Genomic DNA, 22264 nt, shown 5'->3' with positions numbered 1-22264 from the left:
CAAGTTCAAGTCCCGTCGGGTGTCGTATTTTTTTTTTCTTCAACAAAATGATTTTTTCTAGTGTGTCTCATATGCATGAGATGTTTTCAAATTATATATACTTATTTAGAATTTATATTTTATTATTTTTGAGTATGAATAGCGGTCGTGTTTGCCGAAAATTCTCTAAATACCCTAGTTACATTAACTATAGTTAGTTAATTAGTTTATAGTTAGTTAGTAGTTAGTAAGACACGTATAGCATAGTGGTCAATGCACATTGGCGCGAATCTCGAAGGGTAAAGTTTCGAATCCTTCTGGGTGTCGTGTTTTTTAAATTGATTATATGTTTCTGAGAAGTGTTTTCAAATTATGTATACTAATGATAAATTGTCACGGCAAAGAGACATGGCATCTTACTAAGCTTAAAAGGTCTCGGCTTTTGAGCCTTGAGAATCGATGTCTCTGCTGAATCTTAGGGGTACATTGGTACGACCGCGTTACAAACACCCGAACTCGTGAGCAGATACAGCAGCCTTCGGTGATTGAGGTAATCATGGAGAAGTGTTTAACGTGGCTGGGCATGTGTTCCGGATGCCGCCAAAGAGTGCGACGCTTCGTACTCTTATGGCACAGCCTCAAGGGTTCCGTCATCGTGGTTGGCCCTCTCTCACCCTGCAGCGGAGCTACAAAAGTGATCTACGCGCTGCGGGTCGTGGAATGGCGTGAGGCGCAAGAGTTGGCGATGGGTCGAGGGAAGTGGCACGAACTTGTGCTTGCCCTATGTGCCAATGCTGGGTCGTGACGGGTTGAAAGAAGAAGAAGAAGAATAAATTATTGCTAATGCGTTATTTTCAAGAGGTTTTATCTTATTTTTCAGAACCTTTAAATATCCCTTTACTGCATGATTTTTTCTTTTGAAAATTTTAATTTTTTCTTGGTGTCAAAATGCCTTGTGAATGAAGGAAAAATAATATTTTTTTTTTTCGAAATTTCCATTAAATTTTGTATGTTACTGCGTGGTGTCGCAGATTTACAACATTAGGAAATCTTACATTTCAATATGACAAAATACAAAACCAAACAGTACACACCTTATTTGATGTGTAGATATTTTTATTCAACCAATTTCAATCTTCTGTACATTTTTATTTATTTACAAATGCGGAGTTTCGCGCACATACGAATTCGTCAACTGTCAAAGCAGAAATATAGAGACTATAATGCAGAAATGCTTTATTTCTTGAAATGTCCAAACAAAATCGGTAAAGTAGGATGTTTATGGTAAAACAGTTTTCTAGGCATCGAAAAAGGATATTATTTGATAATTTACACAGATGGCATTGGCTATATCGAAATAGTTTGAAATGTCGCAAATTTGCGACACTATGCAGTAAAGGGATATATCAAAATGAATCTATAGTAAATACCTACGAATACCTAATGTAATATAGAAGATGTGCAAGTTTCATCTTAAGTATTGTAGTTTTTGAGTTTTACAAAACAAATAGACTGAAAAAATTACGTTAACACGTAAATAACAAAAATGCTGATCGAAAGGACAATAGTATTTAGAAATATTTCAGTCTTATTATATAGATGTATTAATTTGTAAATATGTTAATTTTTCGTTTGAATATGGGATTATTTTCACAGTTTTGTCTTATATAAGTTGATTAATACGTACGTCACTGGTGTGTTTGTATAAAACAATATTTAAGATGTCTTCGTTTTATAATAAGCTGATGAAAATAATCGATGAAGTTTTCTTGTGGCTAAGTTTTGGTAACAAGATCAAAGGCTTCATTCGTTGATAATTTATGACTGCTTTAAATTTGGTGGGTGCTCTTGATTATTTACCAAAATATTATTAATATGACTAAAATAAGATTAAAGAGTCTGATTTCAAAATAATTGCCTTTCGATCAGTGTTTTGACTATTGTGGTCATAAGCAGCGTTGGAGTGGTAAAGTATCGATCGTGAGGGATTACTCGAGCTCTAAGTAGAGTGTTATATTGATGTAGGTATGTTCGGTTTCAGACACTGACTGAATATTAATAGAATGCCTAGGTAGAGGTTGTCTATTACTCCATCTCATTGATTTGAAAAAAATTGAATCAATCTAATTCGTCATTCTGTATATTTGTCTACTTTCCCGCCATATTTAGGTACTATATGACGTATACTCTTTCTTAAAAAACGTAAAAGTCTTGTTTATGTAGTTGTATTCATTAATACTTAACGTAGTATTTTTCAACATTTTTGAGTTAGCTTTTGAATTTCGCTACGCACCAAAATTGTTCAATTCAAAAGTTTCGCTTTAAAAAATTCTAATTCTAAAACAATTCTAAAATATATTGTGCTCTTATGCCACTTATTTGACGCTTGCACTCTGACTGTGCTACTTTATATACCAACTGCAACCTATATTGAGCTTCAAGAACTTTACTAATGTTTGCAATGAATACTTGGTGTGTGGTGATGTGACTTTAGGAACTTTAGAGCGAACCGGGCAGCCTCTTATTACGGTCGAGTGAAAAAACTATATTGGGCCTAGTTCGGCCACGTGGTGCTGATGCCTGAAGGGAACTTCAACCTGGCTTGCCTGTTCTTCAAACCAACCGGATTGCGGTGTCTTGGAAAGTCGCGAAATACTATCTTAGAGTATATATGGTGGAGCTATGGGATGCTGGCATGACCTAGAATAACTACAAGGCGAGCGACAGGAATTCTTGGATCTATGCTCCAACTAAAGGGGGAACATTCGAACATTGTAAAGAAGTAAAAAGATGAAGACTTACTACAATTGTCTAAAAAGTTTGGCTACTAACTTATCGGGAAACAATGACCTAACGTATTAGGTGGGTACCTAATCTTAAAGTTGTTGATAAATTAAACAAAAATATTTTTGGCGGTCAATCAAGAGATAATCGTGAATAAATTTAACAATTTGACGATTTGAAATCGACGACACTAAGTTTATTCTACAATAAAATTATTGTCCGCGAGTAAAAAAAATCACTTTGAAAACAAGATGTCATCTGTTCTGTCACAGAAATACGTGAATATAAATATGTCACAATTTCAAATGCATATCACATCGGTTCGTTTCAAAACGTTTTCACGTAGCATGGAGTTGTTTTTCCGACGACATGACACTTTTTATTGTGTACACGTAGCTGGTTTGCGACTAGCGACCGCCGCGATGAAAAAACATACGACCGTTCAAACAAATTGAAATGTACCGGAGTCATGTAGAAACTGAATATTTGCGGTGACATATTGCGGCGATATTACACAAAATACTTTGCCGACACCTTACGCTGCTCGACGGGTGATTTTGTTTATGAATATTGGACATCGTTCATACGTTCACTGATATGCAGCAACTGAAAATAAAAACGTCAAATCAACTGATAGACACCTGTTAAGTGGTTGTATAAAAAGAGCTTGGACTATTCTTGAGGGATTCAAGTAAAATTTTGTGTTATAACCTGTGGCGGCTCGTCGATATGTACTGCGGATTTGCAGCACCCCCAAAAAAATTGAGAAAAATGTAATATTATAATATACATAAATTTATGTATATTATATGAAAATATCATTATTATTTAAGCTAGCCCGCGCACCGATAAATACAATAATTATCATACACTGCGATACTAATATCAGAAAGTGACGTGTCAAAATCGCGTGATTTTGTGCAGTACCATTTTCGATGTAATATGCTCGAGTGAGCAAAGGAGTGGCGTGGGGAGCGGGGCTCACAGCTAGGAGCTTGGTCTGGTATTGCCACTCTGGCAGTATATCATGTTGGGTACGGTTACAGCGGCTCTTAGCGCGACAGCTGTCGAAAGCAAATAAAAGGTGATAGACAGAAATAGAAATACATAATATGTATACTATTTTAATAATTTTGATGTCAATAGTAAAATATAATCCAAATAAACTTTTTTTTTATCTTTAATCAACCGTAGTACCCCCAGATTTAATATCCACGAGCCGTCACTGGTTATAACACTAAACTTGTAGTTATTATACACCATTTACACGTGGATGGATTTATTGCTGACAGTACGTATTATCTCGGCCAATTGCAACATTGCACCCATGAACCAAAATAGTTCAGAATCTTCTCAATTTCCATGCGACAATTGGACCGAGCAATATCTGCACCTGCGCAGTAGAATGATAGTAGCGAACCTGCCGGTAAAAAAACAAACTACACCGCGCAGAAACTCATTTTGAGGTTAACCGATTTTATCGAACTGTCAAATAGTACCAAATAATGATAATATCGCGTTTCGCTTACTCTTGAAGAATGAGATTGGCGAAACAGCCATCACTTTAACATGTAAACAGTTATTCTCGCGATAGTTTAAATTACACACTGTTGCTGCAAGTAAATCCATGCACATGTACAGGTGGTATAAGTTTCAAAGTCGGTTACCTTCTACATTCCGACATTTTGAGATAAGAACTAAAAACTATCATAAGCACATTTAGGACTACAAAACTGAATAATATTTCGTGTTTTTAAACATATTAGATATTATCTTAGTATTATTATTATTATTATTAACTACTATTAACTCGAAAAAAGTGAATAAGTAGCGAAACCGAACGACATAAAATTCATTGCAATCAAACTGTTAAAAATTAAGACAATTTATGAAGCGATTCAAAGATATAAAAACTTCTGGTCAATTTCATCGTAATTAGATATGATGCATGTGGCTCAATTGGTAAAGCAGATTGGCGCGAACACAGCGGATGTAGGCTCGAGTCCTGCAGAGCGGTTAGGAAATAGAAGGAATATAATGTTATTTGATGTATTTTTAAATTATGTATGTCCAATATAACAATGTTGTATTATCAAATCTTGTGAATTATTTGTTCAACAAAAAAAAAGTTTATTAATGAGACTGATTGGCATTATTATTACGAAATTATATATACGAAATTATTATTTCAACGCTATCCACTCTGCCTTCTAGGAAAGACATTTTCTGCTCGGGATGTCACTCTATAGTGAATATACATTAATGTTTGTTATACAATATATTGTATTATAACCTAGGAGCGGCATGGTATATGAAAGTATGGTGAAGCCGGCAAGTATGGTGAAAAAGTATGGTGAAACAGGTTGGTAATCAAATTGCGGCAAAATTTCCACGTTAACATTATATTATATGGGTACGTTATACCAGGGGGGGGCAAACTGCGGCCCGCCGGGTATTTTTTTGCGGCCCGCCATCATTAATTGTACTTCTGATTACGAATAACTTTTTTATAATTTTTAAAAAAATATTGACAATAGATTAAAATTTGAAGAATTTGTTGTTTCGTAAATGTATTATCTCAGTACGTCTTCCTTGCGTCTCGTCTCACACTATGTAACCACTATTTTCTACGTTGAACATCGTGACACATTTAAATACGTTTAACTCCGCATTGCAAGGAAAAAAAATATATGCCCATGATATGGTAAAAAGTTTGAATGGATTTCAATTAAAACTCAAGTTATTCTTTCGACAAATATCGAATAACAACGTGGACCACTTTCCAACTTTGAAGTTGAATATAACAGAATATAAATTTGAAGAATATGGTAAAATTATTAAAGGTCTGAATGACAATTTTTCACAAAGATTTGGTGACTTCCGAAAAATTGAGACAAGTTTAGCAATAGTACGCGCTCCATTTTCAATAGATATTGATAGTGTACCGACAGAGTTACAACTTGAGATTACTGATCTGCAGTGTGATACTGATTTAAGAGAATTGCATCGTTGTGAAGAAATCTCCAAATTTTACAATGCCCTTAATTCAGACAAATTCGACCAACTTAAAGATTATGAAAGAAAAATGTTCGTTATTTTTGGATCAACCTATACATGTGAACAAACATTTTTGATCATGCACCTCAATAAAAATTCTTTACGATAAAATATCTCCGATACCCATTTACAAGCAGTTTTGAGAATATCAACTACAAAATTAACACCTGAATTTAAAAAAAATGTTAAAAAATGTACAACAGTTTCATTCTTCTCATTATTTTTTTGTCATGTTTATTTTTCGTGATAATAAATAGTGTATATCTAAAAATGGTATTTAACTTGCGGCCCGCTGCTCATTTTGAATTCTTGAATTTGGCCCTTCATCCAAAAAGTTTGCCCCCCTCTGCGTTATACTGACCAAAGTAAATCTTCCGTGATGCCCTGCATTTTTTTTATCGCGTCGCCATTTCTCGTGAGTTATCGGCTGTTGTAGGCATGCTTCATTCAGTTGTATGAGGAAGCCAAATCATTGCCTATCTATACTTTTAATACATCTATGATTATAACATATTACATTATTAACGATGATATGATAAGCTTCTCCAAAGAGTAAATAAATAATCAAAGAAAGCGCTTTTAATAAGAAATATTAAGAGTCCTTTGCTGATATACTATCATGCATGAAAACATAAAATGTTATATTATATTATGAGAAATTTAAAGGAGTATTTTCACTTTTAAATACATTTTCCATTGAAATATCAAACGGAGCTGCGATGTCATTTCGGGAAAACGAGGTAGCAGGGGTGCATAAAACAGCGCTTCTCATTTTGTGCTACCTACGTTATAATAATATGTACGTTTGAGTTTGTCAAAGGATCTTATAATATATCTAACATAAAAAGTCTAAAAGCATTTTTTTAAAAGTTAAACAATAGAAACCAAAAATGCAATAAGTAGGTATAGACTATATAGTATAGCCGATTCTTTGTGCAAAAATCAAAACTTAGCTTCCCGCCTGAATTACATTTTGAATCAAATACCTGTACAATTAAAGCATCCATTTACCGGGGAATAAATACTACCCACTAATCGTTGTTTTTTACAAATAACTAACCGTTTCAAACCGAATTAAAAAAATATTTTGGATGTAGTTAAAATTTTGGGAAATTAGATTTGAATTCCAAATGTATTTTATTTGTGGTCACTATGCTAAACTTTCAGCAATTAAGATGATCAGTTAATTGTAGGGTACTTAGCAGATTTAGTAAGTAGCTAATATTTTATATTTTGTCTTGTCAAACTTGCGTAGTTGTTTATGTTTCCCTTTGCATAGTTATATTGTTTTGTTCGTACAAAGACCAATGAGAATTTGGTCGGTTAACCGTGTACCCGCTTTTGGTTTAACTTAAAAGAGCATGGTTATCCGGTATATTGCTTTTTGCTTTAAGTTGGGTTGGATGCTGCATGTGCGATGCATCAGAAAAAATAGGCAGAAAAATGACACCAAAACACCATACTGCGGCCATGTAAAGTTTGAGAAACGCTGTTATAAGGGATTAAATATTTCGGCATCGTACAAAGACATATAAATCTTCTCATGTTTATGTTTTCCAATAAGCATTAACTTCTAACAAGGGCCCTGCTAGCTGGGGGGATCTTAAGAGTGAAGTCACTTGGTAAAATATGTTCTTATAAATGTTCAAGCGACAGTAGCGTCACAAATATTGTTTATCAAGAAACCGTAACAAAAAGAAGCCACAATATTATAATGTGCTTCATTAATAATTAAAATAACAATCATCGGTTTGGCCGTAGATTAATTATTGGTCTCAAGTAAATATTAATTTTATTTCATTTATGTCTTGATTCATCTATATATCTATATATCTGTCTGTCTGTAATACGTGAGAAAAACACACACACGTAAATTTTGAGAAATAAACAAATAGGCACGCAAAAATAAAGGACTCATTTATTTTAATCGGGTCGTGAAAGAAGACAAATTATAGGATACTGTCGTAATAATAGTTTGGCAGATGCTTGCAGTGGAGTATTATCATATCGAGGAGGTATATAGAAAGTATTAAATGACATTAAGTACAATTAATTTGTGACAGATTGACGGAAAGTTATAAATAATTGTGGTGTGGGATTTTGAAAAAATATCTTGGCAACCAGATTTTGTTTTGTGAATCAAGATATTAACAATAGGTAATTATTTATGTTGAATATCTCTGAATTTTTGTTTTAATAAATTTTAATTAAACTATTTTTTAAATTCAATTTAAATAGAGACGTTTAAAATATAATGTACCCAATTATATTTTTTTCAACCAATGTTTTCTAAGTAATATTTTTGAGGTGTTCCAAATTTAAGAAGTTTATTGATTTAGCTTATATTGAGATCGTAGTCGATTCAAAGAGAGAAGATTTCTGTTTGCATAAGAACTTTTGGTACTGTTCGGTTATACGGAATACAGCGGAAAACGCATTTTGAAAATACCCGATATACTGGATTATTTGTTAGTTTGGGTTAGTTTAGGTTAGGTTAGGTTGGGTTAGGTTAGGTTAGGTTAACCTAACAAATAATCCAGTTTATCGGCTATTTTCAAAATGTGTTTTCCGCTGTATTCCGTATAACCGAAAAGTACCGAACTTTTATCATTCTCATTAATTTCTTAGACTCGAAGACATTTTTTAGAAATGTTCTTTTGATTTGATTGATCTACACCAGAGTTGGCGAACCTTTTTACGTACGCGCTCCAAAATTTAATTTTTCATAAAAAAAAAGTTTTTAAGAATACTATTGAAAAGTTTAAAATTACAATTGAGTTCTTGAGATTTTATCTTTTACCGTGTTTCTAGCCAAAGGCATATCTTTTATTATTTGAATAATTCCTCCCTTGTTTTCAAAAATTTCAGAGATCGTGGGAGCATTTTAACCACGCCTCTTCTATATTATATTCCCCATCACTGAACGGTTTTTCATTTTTGGCGATTACGTTTGAGGAAAAATAACAAGCAGCTATTATATTTGAATGACTGCAGATAAATTTCATTAGGGATTTTGATTGAATATGTGTGTGTTTAATTCCCCGATCAATAAATACTTTTTGTTCGTCCTTGATTTTATCAAGGAGTGATTTATAATTCGTCTCGTAATATCGTTTTACATACAACTTTCCCAGAATACAAAATACATACTGCTTTATTGCCTTCGTTAATCATGCCATACGCATCAGTCAACTAACTTAGAAAGTCTCTGCTGCTTGATTCTAAAAATAATGTTTTTTTTTTATATTTCCACTAGCCATGTTAAATAAAATTCATTAAATTAAATAAAACGGATGCACTTGTTTTCACTGACACTTGCTAAGGCGAACATCAGCTGAATCTAATAATTATTGTAACCAATTAAAAACATAACCTTCAATTTTAATAAAATTTGTTGGATACACTGCCATTGACATTTAATGTCAGGAGGAGTGTTGCCAGCTTAAAAATATATTGGTGGACGGAAAGATGAGATATAAACGAAGAGTCTGGAAATACTAAATAATAAATAATAAAACAAATAAATAAATAACCCAACAAAATAAATAACCCAACTTGCCACTGGTAATGCCAACTGGGAGGGCGATAACTATGTTCAACGGAATTGCTTCGGGTGTTGACATATTCCACCTACGTGAGAATGAGTTAAGGTGGACGTTGTTTTATAAATTCTTAAAATAGGGTCTGGTTAACTCATCCGGTGTACTTCTTTGTACTAATTTATCTACTGATCTATCTCTTTTTTATGTAATACTGTTATATTTATATATCTTTGTTTCTAAGAGTCATATTGTGAACGTATTAAACTTATAATTTGTAATGTTCACAATATGTTAAAAAAAAAATTGAAAAAAAAATAATTACCAAATTGTTCACGTGGCAACTAAATTTTGATAAATGCCACCTCCGGCACACATGCCACAGGTTCGCGAAGCCAGATCCATATGAATAATGTGTGCGTCGTGAACCTCAATGGAGCCATTGAATTAAAAAAAAAATAAGATTTTTCATATTGGACTGATATTTATCGTTGTATAATCTCTGTTGAGCCCGGTTATTTGCACCCCTCTGGCGTGAAAGTCGCGTGGCGGCATGCTGCGACGAAATATGGTTTGCCGCTGACAAATTATTTGTGAACCACCAATGAAAAGTTTTGACAGAAGCCGGTTATTCTCTTCGCATTCTTTACTCTTGAAGCACTCCCGTAAAAAAGGTAGCAATTTTGTAGTGATATTAATTAATATGTCGCGTTCCCACGTGGTGCTTTTTGTCATTCAACTGTCTGTTGAATGTTGAATAAAAATCATAAATGTCTCCACCTATCGATTTAAGTTGAATCAAAATAGTCTTAAAAATGGTGGCATTAGGTTAAATAAACAAGTTTTACGTGCCGATTATTGCGGGAATTATTATCATATAGGTTACTCTGAAGGGCAACACATCTAAACTCTTTGTGACTGCAACATGCCGAATATGTCGATGTGATTTTGTTGGTATTTACAAAACACAGTAATTTAATGTAACTCGAATGCGATATTTTAGTTTGAAAAAAAAAAAACAGCTGGACAGACTTAGAGCCGTTTTACACGAGACACTGGTGTTTGGATACCGATATCTCTGGACACTTCATATACATAATATAAATGAACGCGACATACGTGTGTCTGAATACGCCCATTCATTCATGTGTAAATGCAGCCGCTCGATACAATGGTGTCTTAGTTGTCGCAAGCAAGAGATTTTTCCAACATGAGGCGCAGATATAATACCAAAATGTCACACCAGCACATGTACAGGTGCTGCTTTTTCATTCATTTCAACTAGCCGCGTTGCGTTATTGTCCCGACATAGTTTCACCTATGCGCACGGAAGAAAGTTGAAACATTGCGACCAGATTTGTGACTTATATCCCAATCGAGATGATTTATTATGTTCAACTGAGCTAAGCAACATTCTCGATAATCAGTTGTATCGAATGATGATTGAATATGGAATCTCGACAAAAGTCAAAAGGGTCTTAACTTCGTCGAACTTAATTTGCAAGTTCATCAATTTTATTAAATTAACTTCTAACTGTCATTCAGTATACAGTTGAACGATAAAAAATGCTACGTGAAAACGCGGCAATATAGTGAAATAGTGGATTGTATCCAGGCCAACCATATTTACGCATCGTGAAACAATTCATATTTTATGGCTTCTGTTTCTCTTTTATTGAAGGCTTAAGCTTTGACGGTTTGAAACGAAATATCCGTATAAAAAGTATATTACTAGTCGATTTATCGACGAATCACACAAATCTTGACAATGGAAAATACATATTCAATTTTTATAATGATACATTGTTCATCATTCTTTTAACCATGAAGTGGTTCAGTCGTTTCACGAGAACGAGTGCCCAAAATATATTGAGTTTTCCAAACAGTCTCCAATCCAGTCAACCTTGGTATAATTTCTCTTTAAATGAAATTTAATGTACATTAGTTTACAGAAAAATTACCACTAAGGTGCTTGGTTGACAGTGAGTGTACAAAGATGTAATTATGATAAAATGTGTAAAATATAATTCTGCGATTATCTTATACAATAACTATTATCCACGATTATTTATAATTATATTATTTACCATTTATTCTATAAAATTATGGTTTTGTATATAAAATCTTAAATTGGATATGCTATTAGGCAAGGTTAGGTGGTTATAAAGGATATGTAGGCTTTGCAACAGTGCTCTATTTAGTTCTAATATAATTTACTTATAAACTAATTTATGATTATCCGTATTATTATGAAGCAATTTTTATTCAAATAAATGAATTAGTCATCTTGCCGTTAAATATAATGACGTGGCAAATTTGACACATCAGGTTCATCAGTACAAGCTTTGATAAGAAAATGTCACCACTTAGGTCTACGTTAAAAAGGGAAAATCAAATGATATAAAATGATATCAAAATTAAAACGGTAATTTTGAAGCGTTTAGTAGTCGAATAAAACTGAATATACCAAAAATACGCATGTGACTTTATTTGAAAGGCATATCATAGAAAATTCTAAGATATTAGGAACCTACTAATGTTCATGTCTAAATATAGAAATGATGGACGAAACTAAAATCTGCTTCAATTAAAAAAGTTATTTTGGAATAACCCAGTTATCTTTCTGGTGCAAATATAATGAAGTGTTGACCTCTGTTTCATAGAGAAACAAATAGGGTTAGGAAAAAGTTTTACTCGTACTTCAGTGTCGGCAGGCAAACAGTTTATAACATCTCCAAACGAACCATTCCGAATTCTAATGTATATATTTGTCTACAAAATGAGCATTCTATTTTCAAATAAATAAAGTGTTAGAAATATTGTCACTTTTGTCCATTTCTAGCACTATATTTCTAATCTAATTTCGGTATGGTAATAATAGTGAAATTCGATTTTTGTTGAAAAATTGATGTTTTTGAAAATAAATATAAATTACATTAAAACTGCGAATTATTCAAAAAAATATTTTCACTGTGTTAGAGAAAACTAAATAAGCTAAATTGTAATGATAAACATAAGTAAAAAATAATATGTAATAATACAATTTTTTTTTTATTATAAGTTCTTCTTTCACTTAAAATAAAAAAAATATATATTTTTAAATATTTTTGATACGTTTAACACTTTAAAATATAACTTTTCAATAAATTCTATCAAATTGCATGCTTAGTATTTTGTGTCTGATAGGAGCACCATTCACATTAAAGTAGAACTGAGTACCTACGTCATTGTATTCGACAAGGAAAGTAAAAACGTGTTTCATTAGAATAATAATTATACCAATATGTAGAAAAAAGAGCACTGGTAGCAAATAGATTGCAGCCAGTCGGAGCGTCAAGGTCGGCGAGACTGGTGGAAGAAAACCGGCCCAATTACCTGTGTTCCGGCAGTCACTTTACTAGCACCGCTCTTGTTAAGATACGTAGTTTTACATGTATAAACTTTCCGGATCACTTTGCTAGAGAAACACCGTTTTTCAATAAATATTGTGTAATCAGAACTAGAGATTGCAACATTGATTAAACATATGAAAACCGGTATTTCTTATTGAATACCGTTATTAATACCAGTAGTAGTTAAAATAGGTATAAAGAAAAAATAAATATAATTAATTACAATCAATAAATAATCATCTGACATTATCTTTAAAATATTGATATTATATAAGAAAAGAATCTAAGTACTTACATTATATTCTGTTAAATTTTGAAAATATGTAGGTATAAACGATAATATAAGAACAGCTGTTTAATTAAACATAACTTAGAAGTCCATAAAATGTTATTTCAAGCTGTGCAAGTATTGTATCTTCATTAACATCTGAAATGTCAGTCCGTTTCTTTTGTATCCACATTTTTTTAAAAACCAATTGATAAATTCGTAAATTAAAAGTTCTAAGTAGTGTCTGCACTCGTAATATTTGCATTTGCACATAATTCAATCGGCAGCAATGTAAAAACTAATGAAAAATAACATTAAATTCATTTAAAAAAAATAAACGTGGCTGCGTTATTTAATAACAAAAATACCGGTATTTTGGATATTTAAAACCGGTATTTAGGTATTGTTAATAATATTGGAATACCGGTATTGTAATCCCTAATCAAAACTCGTAAACCACACCGAACATCGTAGCTATTCGTTTTGTTATTGGTTTATTGTTTCCACATAATATAATATGATATTCCAATATATTATTATCTTAAATTATCTGTAAACCATAGGAAAACATTGGGGGAAATTACAATGATGGGAAAAACAACAATACACTTCCAATGGAAATTTAAAGTAAACAAACAGAGATGTGAAGAGGAAAACGCGGTAAAAAACAAAACAACTTACTGCTTTGGAAATACAATTTATGCACAAATATACTGTGCGTATTATGTGCATTAATTCCAGAGTTTACGTTACCTATATTTTGTATATATATATATACCTTATTCTGTTTACATTATATATTTTATCTTGAAAGCTTATATTATACAATACTTTTTACGTATACCTATATAATAAAAAGGGATGTTTATGATATTTTACCTAATGTATTATAATATTTAATATTTTAATTAAGTTTATCCATTAGTAAGCCGGTTTTTTAATAAAATTTGAGAAAAAGTGCACAACGATAAATAGTTGGTATCATTGTTATCGAAATTGAAACGAAAGTGAGTGCGTGTATCAAATAATTACGTTTTGCGAATAAACATAACTCAAGTAAAATATATATAAATAGTTTCGGGAAAAAAATTGTACCGAGAAAATAACGATTATCTACGCAAACACAAAACGAAAATAAATGAATAATTCGCACGCATTTACAGAAATTGTAAATATTTGTAGATTTTACGAATTGTTCGATGGACAGGAGTGTAGGTATGTTGCCACTTCAAGAACAAATAAAATATATGCTAGAAATACTTCATCCGTACTACGTAAATACTCCAGCCCACTTAAATAAAATAACAATTTAATTATTGAAAGTTAATATTAGCTACTTATTAATTTATAATAATTAAATTTTTCATATTTTAAACAAAAAGTAAATTTTTTCTAGAAATTAAAAAAAAAAATGTGTGGAATACTTATTCTAAAAATATTATCTGATAAAATTGATTATGTGTTTTACCGATAAATCAAAACAGTTAAACATTAAGGACTGTGAGAGACTGGCGGACGCCTTCATTAGTCAATGGATCCATCTTTGACTCTAACAATGTACCTATTAATATTTTTTCCCCTATCTTATCGTTGATAGATAATAATTTAAAATCATAAGAGCATGTCTTCTTTCGTATCTTCTTTGATTTATCTTCTCATATTCTGTGCATGGGTTCATAGGCCGAAATAGCTATTAATATAAATATTTTAATATTATAGAATTAACAATAAATGTGTTTACAAACTATTGATAGAAAAATTGTAGAATTTAAGAAAATGTATAATTGCTAATTCACATACAATCTTAGAGTATAAAGCTTTATTTTATGATTATTTTTAATGTATTTTCACACTCAATTAAAAGTGCCATTTTGTGGTAAAATGTGGTTCTTCAGTGAACCTATGTAGATCGCCAACTACTGATCTATGGAAATTAGATTTTTATAAATGTGTTGTTAAAATTTTGAATCGATTATATTTTTATTGTTAACGTATTGTATTAGAATAACATCAAATATTATTGACTCACCATAGCATAAACTTCTGCAGGGTCGAACCATGTGCCCCACAGGCCCGCATTTAGGCACGAACACTGAGCACAGGAAAAGGGCGGCCAACTCATAGCATCTCACATCTACAACGGCGTCATATACTTCCAATTCCTAGTAAACAAAAAAAATACACATTATAAAAAATATCAAATTCCATTTCTAGTCCACGTTGGCTCACTATGTTTTGGAAATATCTTAACAGATAATTTTTACGACGTTCGGTTATGAGCTATTCGATAAATTTATTAGAACTATGCGTCATTAGCGGCGAGTACACGTTCGAGTGAGGTAAACGATGGATAACCGAAAAAAGTAACTTGTCCAGACTTATGGGACGTTAATTATGTGGTAGTTGTTAATATAATTATATTTTAAATCCAACTACAGATTTTTTTTTTATAATATGGATACATATTTGATTAATAAACACAGAACTGTTTTATGGTTGTTTATTGTTAATGTTACTTGACAGTGTGGTTTTATTATTTTGGTAGTTTTATGTCTATTGCGGACAAACGCAGTATGCGATAAACAATTATACGATTGATTATCTGTGAACTGGTTGATTGAAAGATTTGATATCGATCTAATATAATATTATGATAAGTTAAGTTAACGTAACTTTATAGCAACTGTTTTTGTGACGAGTATTTCATTATCGACTGAGACCATTAGATTTATATTATGTCGATATTATGTTACTATACCTACCCGCATTTTTCTCAGATCTTGCTAAACTTTATTCTTTTATTGGTTTTATCACTGAGCGATACTCCAAACGAGAAACTTCTTCGTAGGCTTATCATAATATTAATTACTTTGAATGTCAAAATTGTACTGACACAAAACGATGCAGTGAATAACCTCAACATATGTCCCAACATTGACAAATATTTTGCAATGCGCTCATCATTTTCTTTCATACTAAATTAGATACATTTTATTATGAATGAATAATGCCCAACGAATCTTTACAAAAAATTATCTCATAATCGTCAAAATTCATATCTTGATTTAAAATGATTCTATACAAAAATTACTAAATTTTAGACGTATAAAAGAGGTTTACTTTGGCCAATGTTAGATGAGCCCTTTAAGATAGTTGTATCGATTTAAAAATAATGTCCCTTTGTGAGACTGGTTTAGGCCCTTTTCTTAAAATTCTGAGAGTTGCAATAAATAAATTGAATTTACGAATTTATTATGACATATGTATAGCAATCATACCACTCAGCATTAAATGAGTAACACACTTTATGTCTATGTTTTGTTGTTAAAACAAAATAATAGAGCGATAATAATCGTCAGCATTTCCTCAATCATAACAGTATCAGTAGGGAATGTTTTGATTTGCAACAATATATCTTGTAATATATGTACCGCATTTGTATAAATTTGAAGGGAAATGCATGAATCCTCACTCAGCTCATTGAGTCCATCACGTGACGACAACTATTGTCACGAGTCTTTCGCTTGACGTAGTAAACCATAATTTTTCAGCAACAACGACTCTTCTCTCCTCCACCTTTATCTACTGCCAAATATGTTATGATTTTTGTTGTTTTTATTTAATAAAACGCATTTTTTTGTCCCTCTGAGGCGGACGAAACCGGTCCTAATCTATTGATTAAAAGTGGAATAAGTACTACAAAAAAATTGCGTTTTATTAAATAAAAACAACAATACAATGCAGTTCCACCATGAATTGATAGTTAACAAAATAAAAGAAATTAATGTTATGATGTATAAGACTATAAATATTTGAGATTTTTATTTTGGAATGAACCATGAAAATAATCCATAATATTATGATGAAGATACAGTTCATATTATTAGGTAAATGTGTGAAAGTAAAAATACACTTACATTTTGAGCTTCTCTCTGTCCAAAGTGTCCGATGTAGTTCGGGAAGATGGTGAAATTATACGGCACCCTGTGGAATTGGCAAAAGCTGACGATAACTGGCAAGCAGACTCCTGGGGCAGGGTTCCGAGGAAGCGGAGCCGTCGTTAGCACTGTGCTAGTAGTAATCGTCCTGTTCACGACCTGCTGCATGGTGAAAATAAAGATGTCAGGTCACTAATATTATCATAATCATTATTTTGTAGGTGGGAATATTGTCACTAATATTAAACAATCATCTTGCAAACTACTTGCGGCCACCTATTTGAGAGATGAGATACTCGTTGATGCTCTAGAACAAAGGTAGTCAACCTTTTTATATTTACCGTCCACTTTTGTATCTCTGTTAGTAGTAAAATTTTCTAACCGCCCACTGGTTCCACAGTAATGGTGGTTTATAAAGTAAGGAAGTAACTTTACTTTATAAAATTTAAAAAGCAGAGTTACAGCAAGACAAGTTAAAGCAAATAATAATAATTACTTACCAAATACTTTATGTCAGACTTTCGCTAAGTTTGGCAGAATAAATTTTTATAAAACAACTTACTGTAATTAAATCTATCTTTTCATTTATACTTTGCATACATAGAAACATGCAGTCTGATGAAATTACATTCAATGAAAATGTTTTTAAAATCCTTACCGCCCACCATGAAAGAGTCTAATCTAGAGTCTAGATTTATCTGTCTGTCTGTAATATACTGCAACACAGCACAGCACACACACTCTCTCTTTATCTGTCTGCCAAAAGTATGCATAGCTAATAATAAACTGTCCTCTCTGACGCAAGTGAATTTTAATGCGAAAGAGTTTGCGTCTTTCTTGCGCGGTCGCACAAATATAATACCTTTGTTACATGCGCGCTGTATTTTTATTTTATGTTAATTAATGAATAAAATAAAAAAACTATTAAAAAACTAGAAAAAACACCAATGAAACTCACGTAAAATACACCGGATATATTGAAATAGATACCTACTGATCTATATTGGTAATCTAATCGAGGCGTTCTTTATCTATGAATACTGTAACCCTATATTGATTGTTACGCTCACAATGGCCGAACGATTACACTTATATCTAATATAGTGGGAAGATATTCACATGTTATTTTTCAATGTGTGTTTGGAATTAGAGTATGGACCTGATAGGCTGAGCAAGTGGTAAATATCCATTTTTTTTAAAAACAAAAAAAACTGTTAATTCAACCTCCTCTCTGCGGAGGCCATATTATGATCGAACATGGTATACATATTATATTACTTTGATTACTATATAAAAATAGCATACTTGAGCGCATTTACAAGTACGTTAATAGGTGGCACTGCCACTTGGTATTTTTTTCTAATTGTAAAAAAATGATGTATAACAATCATAATTAAAAACTATTTTATATTATAACGTTAGATATTTTTTATGAGACTTCGCCATTGGTATGAATTATATTAATATTATTATCTATTATAAATTGTATCTTACAAGTATAGTAGTATTAATTCACGACTTTGGGAGACACGTTATTAGTTTTTATAGTAACATATTCAAGTAAGATATTTTATTTTGAAGTGGACACCGTTAACGTAAAACATGTGAAGCGGTGATCTGACTTTTTCGTGGGTTCCTATAAAAAGTAAAGATCTTCTTTGGTTTATGGATAATATTTTTGCCATGAAGACTTTTATTTCCATCAAACGTAGTGATGTATGATATTATTTTACATTTTAAAACATTCATATGAAGTTTATGAATTGAAAAATTGATGTGTTGAGGATTGAAGTACCTACCTAACACACATGTATCAATAGTTAAGTTGAATATGCGATTTTAAATTCTACATAACTATATTTATAATTCTGTAAATGAGGTAGGTAGTATTTTAAAATAACCCTTCATTTAGATTTCAAGAAAAATTGATATAACCATATATTAACTTATATATGTTTTTTAATTACATATACACCAAAACATTCACATTTACGTTGATATATTATTAATAATACTAACATTCATGTTGATGAGATGTAATCAAATATTCGGAATAAAATGAAAGACACTTCAAAGAAATAAAGTATTTTATATAATATAATATTATCATCATCAATAACAGCATGAGATTCGATTTTTACTACTTACTTATATACTTATATAACATATAAGATACTTTTGCATGAAGACATAAGTTGATTATATACTTTACCATCTTATACTACTTACTTCTGTAGAACTTCGTCTATTTTTGAATTGATTAGTCGATATAGTTACTTTTTGGTCAACAATTTGGAAAGATTTTACATCATGAGTATCATTAGATGATGAGATTTGTCAAACGATCGGGGCTTTTTAAAGCTATATGATATTCTCTCCATTTCCATTTGAGGCTTTTATAAGATGTTTCGATAATTGTATCGCTAACCTTTTTCTGTTCTCGTATCCATGTATTTAGTGTTTTCACATGTTAAGTAATAATTATTTGTAATCGGTAATTCGGTTACATGTAAGTTGTATGTATGCAGTTCATCGTGGGACACTTATTCGTGCGCTTTATCTTTACTCTAACATTTTATCAAATGACGAATTCTTCAATTTATTTTATTTTGTTAACTGTCAATTCATGGTGCAACTGCATTGTATTGTTGTTTTAATTTAATAAAACGCATTTTTTTGGTAGTACTTATTCCACTTTTAAGCAATAAATTAGGACCGGTTTCGTCCGCCTCAGAGGGACATTCAGTTGAAAATGTCCCTCTGAGGCGGACGAAACCGGTTCTAATTTATTGATTAAAAGTGAAATAAGTACTACAAAAAAATGGCGTTATATTAAATTAAAACAACAAGACGAATTCTTCGTTGAACATTTCACCATGGAATACTTTTGTTCGTATCTTACAAAATGCGGCGATAGTTTGCAAATAGTACTGTTCCAATTAGATTAACCCTAACCTAACCTAACCTAGTAAAGACATCTCATAAAATTCGCCACATGTTGTAGCATACGTACAAATATACTCCACGGTGAAATGTTCAACGAAGAACTCTTCATTTGATTAAATGTTACACGAACTCATGTTTCACGTACTGCGGCGCACGAATAAGTGTCCTGCGATGAACTATTTACGTACAAATTTCCGGATACGAGGTAATTCGTATTCTTATTTTAAAACAATTATTTGTTGTGAGTACAGAGACTAAATAGAATATTTTAGACTTCAAGGTAAAATTGGTAGGTAGTAGTAAAAATAAATGATAAATATTTTTTTGCACATGCGGTTGTCACGGTTGGGGAACTGCATTCGTGAGATTAAACAATAATATCGTTGAGACTAATATACTGCGCAAAGAATATCTAGGATTAGATTAAATTATATAATATAATGCAGATAACTTTACTTACACTGATTTGTACGGCCGGATATGCTCTGAAGTAGGCTGCAAGTCCTCCAGCAATCGCCATCAGCGCCACGGCGTTCACGAGGACCTGGACGAAGCGGAACTTCTGCGGGCCCTGCGTCACGTAAGGGTTGGACGACCGCCGCATGTCACGAATGATCTGAATTTTTTTCGCGGCATCACTTTTCTGCTGATATGTTATTTTTCAATTTTTCCTTCTCTTTTGTCTACCGTTGTTATTTTAATGGATTAATTTAAATAAGGAAAAGGTAGTCTCCACTCATGATTTATAATTAAATAAAAACATTTGAATTTAGAACAATACAACAATTTCACGTTTTTTCTATGGTTTCAAATGATATAGTTTCAAACAAAGCATTATTGGATAATTGAATTTTACGAATTGAAAATAATATTTTAATTTAAAAAGAAAATATCAGTCCAATTAAGTATTCAAAACTGTAGAGAGTTAAAAAATATTCAATTATAATATAATGTATAAAGAAGAATATAAGGTGGAGTAAAAATGAAATATACACAATATTTTACAGAGTTAGTTACGTCATAGGATAGAGCGAAAAAAATAGGTTTAAAATAAATATCTACAAAAACGAGTGTGTTAAGGGCACACGCTATAGAAGCGAAACGTTTTTAATGTATCTAGGTGGTGAAATAATTAAATGGTTTTCTTGCTGTTTATAATTTTGTATTGAATTTTATTATGTATAATAGCGCATTGGCCAATAGATAATAATAATGAATAAATAAATATATCGTATTATATATATAAATTATAATATATTATATAGCTACATAAGTATGTGTTATTTATTTAGTTAGGCACCCAAGCTTATACAATTAAAATCAGAAGTATTCTTAAGCGGAACAATTTAACCTTGAAAATGCGCAGATTGAGATTTCCTCTACTGCGCACGAATTGCATAGGGTAGATTTAATTATTGTTAAGTCAGACTGCTCTTAAATGAAGCCTATTGCATCATTTTCGACGTCGCTTAAAACTACGTCAAATTTTCTGTTAAAACTATCGAACTTCACGTTTGTGTAGTATGTTCATAACAATTATATCAATATATCAGCCAGATTTAAATTTTTTCTGTACCATCCATAAAATACTTTCACTTCAAAAAGATTATACCTTATCTATAATAAAATTATAGATTATAGATAACAGTGACGAAGGGTGGAGGTAGGCTATTAAGATCCGACATAAATGGTACACACTACATTTTGTCAGTCAAACGTATTTGTTTTCATTGGACTAATATTACTATGTGTAGATAGTGTTTGTAAGTTTTTAAAATTTAATTAAACCCTGCCTAATTCAAGCTATTGTAGATAATTGTCAAAAAATGTTGATTTATCTATAAAATATCTCAAATTATGCCATTAGATAGAAGAATATTTTTTATCGATTATGGTTTGGTAAAGGCAGGGCTTAATGAAATTTAAAAAAACTCACCAGCACCGTCTGTAATATGTATTCTTAATTCAACGAAAACAAATAAATGTCACTGAAAAAGTGTGCACTATTTTTTGTCGAATCACCCATTACATACCTAAGCTATTATGGTTTGGATAGATAGGGTTTAATTGAATTTTAACAATTAACCGGCACCTACTGCAAATTGTATTCTTAGATCAATGAATAAACATAAGTATGACTGACAAAGTTTAGTATGCCCTGTTTGTGTCGAATCTTAACAGCCTACCTCCACCCTTCACCTCCGATAGATAAGATATTTAATAAAAGAGCAGGGTTAAGATTTTATAAGAATGGTCTGATAACAAAAATAATGTAATTAATTATCACTAGTAGTGAGAATAAGTCTAACAATATTGTCAAACAAGAAATAATTCTTGAAAAAAACAATACATATAATAATA

At 31.6% G+C, this 22264-nt stretch overlaps 1 protein-coding gene across 1 annotated transcript in view; it reads right to left on the bottom strand.

The window, feature by feature from the left end:
* Corin (corin serine peptidase) overlaps positions 1-22264 on the bottom strand; it is a 65995-nt gene that overhangs the window by 42972 nt on the left and 759 nt on the right. The window contains exons 2-4 of the mRNA XM_085947310.1: positions 20364-20519; positions 16937-17116; positions 15049-15181 (exon numbers count right to left, since the gene is read on the bottom strand). Of these exons, the coding sequence (XP_085803436.1) occupies positions 15049-15181; positions 16937-17116; positions 20364-20519 (469 nt within the window). The remainder of the gene's footprint in view (positions 1-15048; positions 15182-16936; positions 17117-20363; positions 20520-22264) is intronic.

This window comes from Rhyacophila brunnea, unplaced genomic scaffold (genome assembly GCF_057557595.1).
Source record: "Rhyacophila brunnea isolate RB1 unplaced genomic scaffold, BYU_Rbru_1.0 scaffold_2, whole genome shotgun sequence".
NCBI classification, from domain to species: Eukaryota; Metazoa; Arthropoda; class Insecta; order Trichoptera; family Rhyacophilidae; genus Rhyacophila; species Rhyacophila brunnea.
This window is presented reverse-complemented; position numbering and strand designations above follow the sequence as displayed.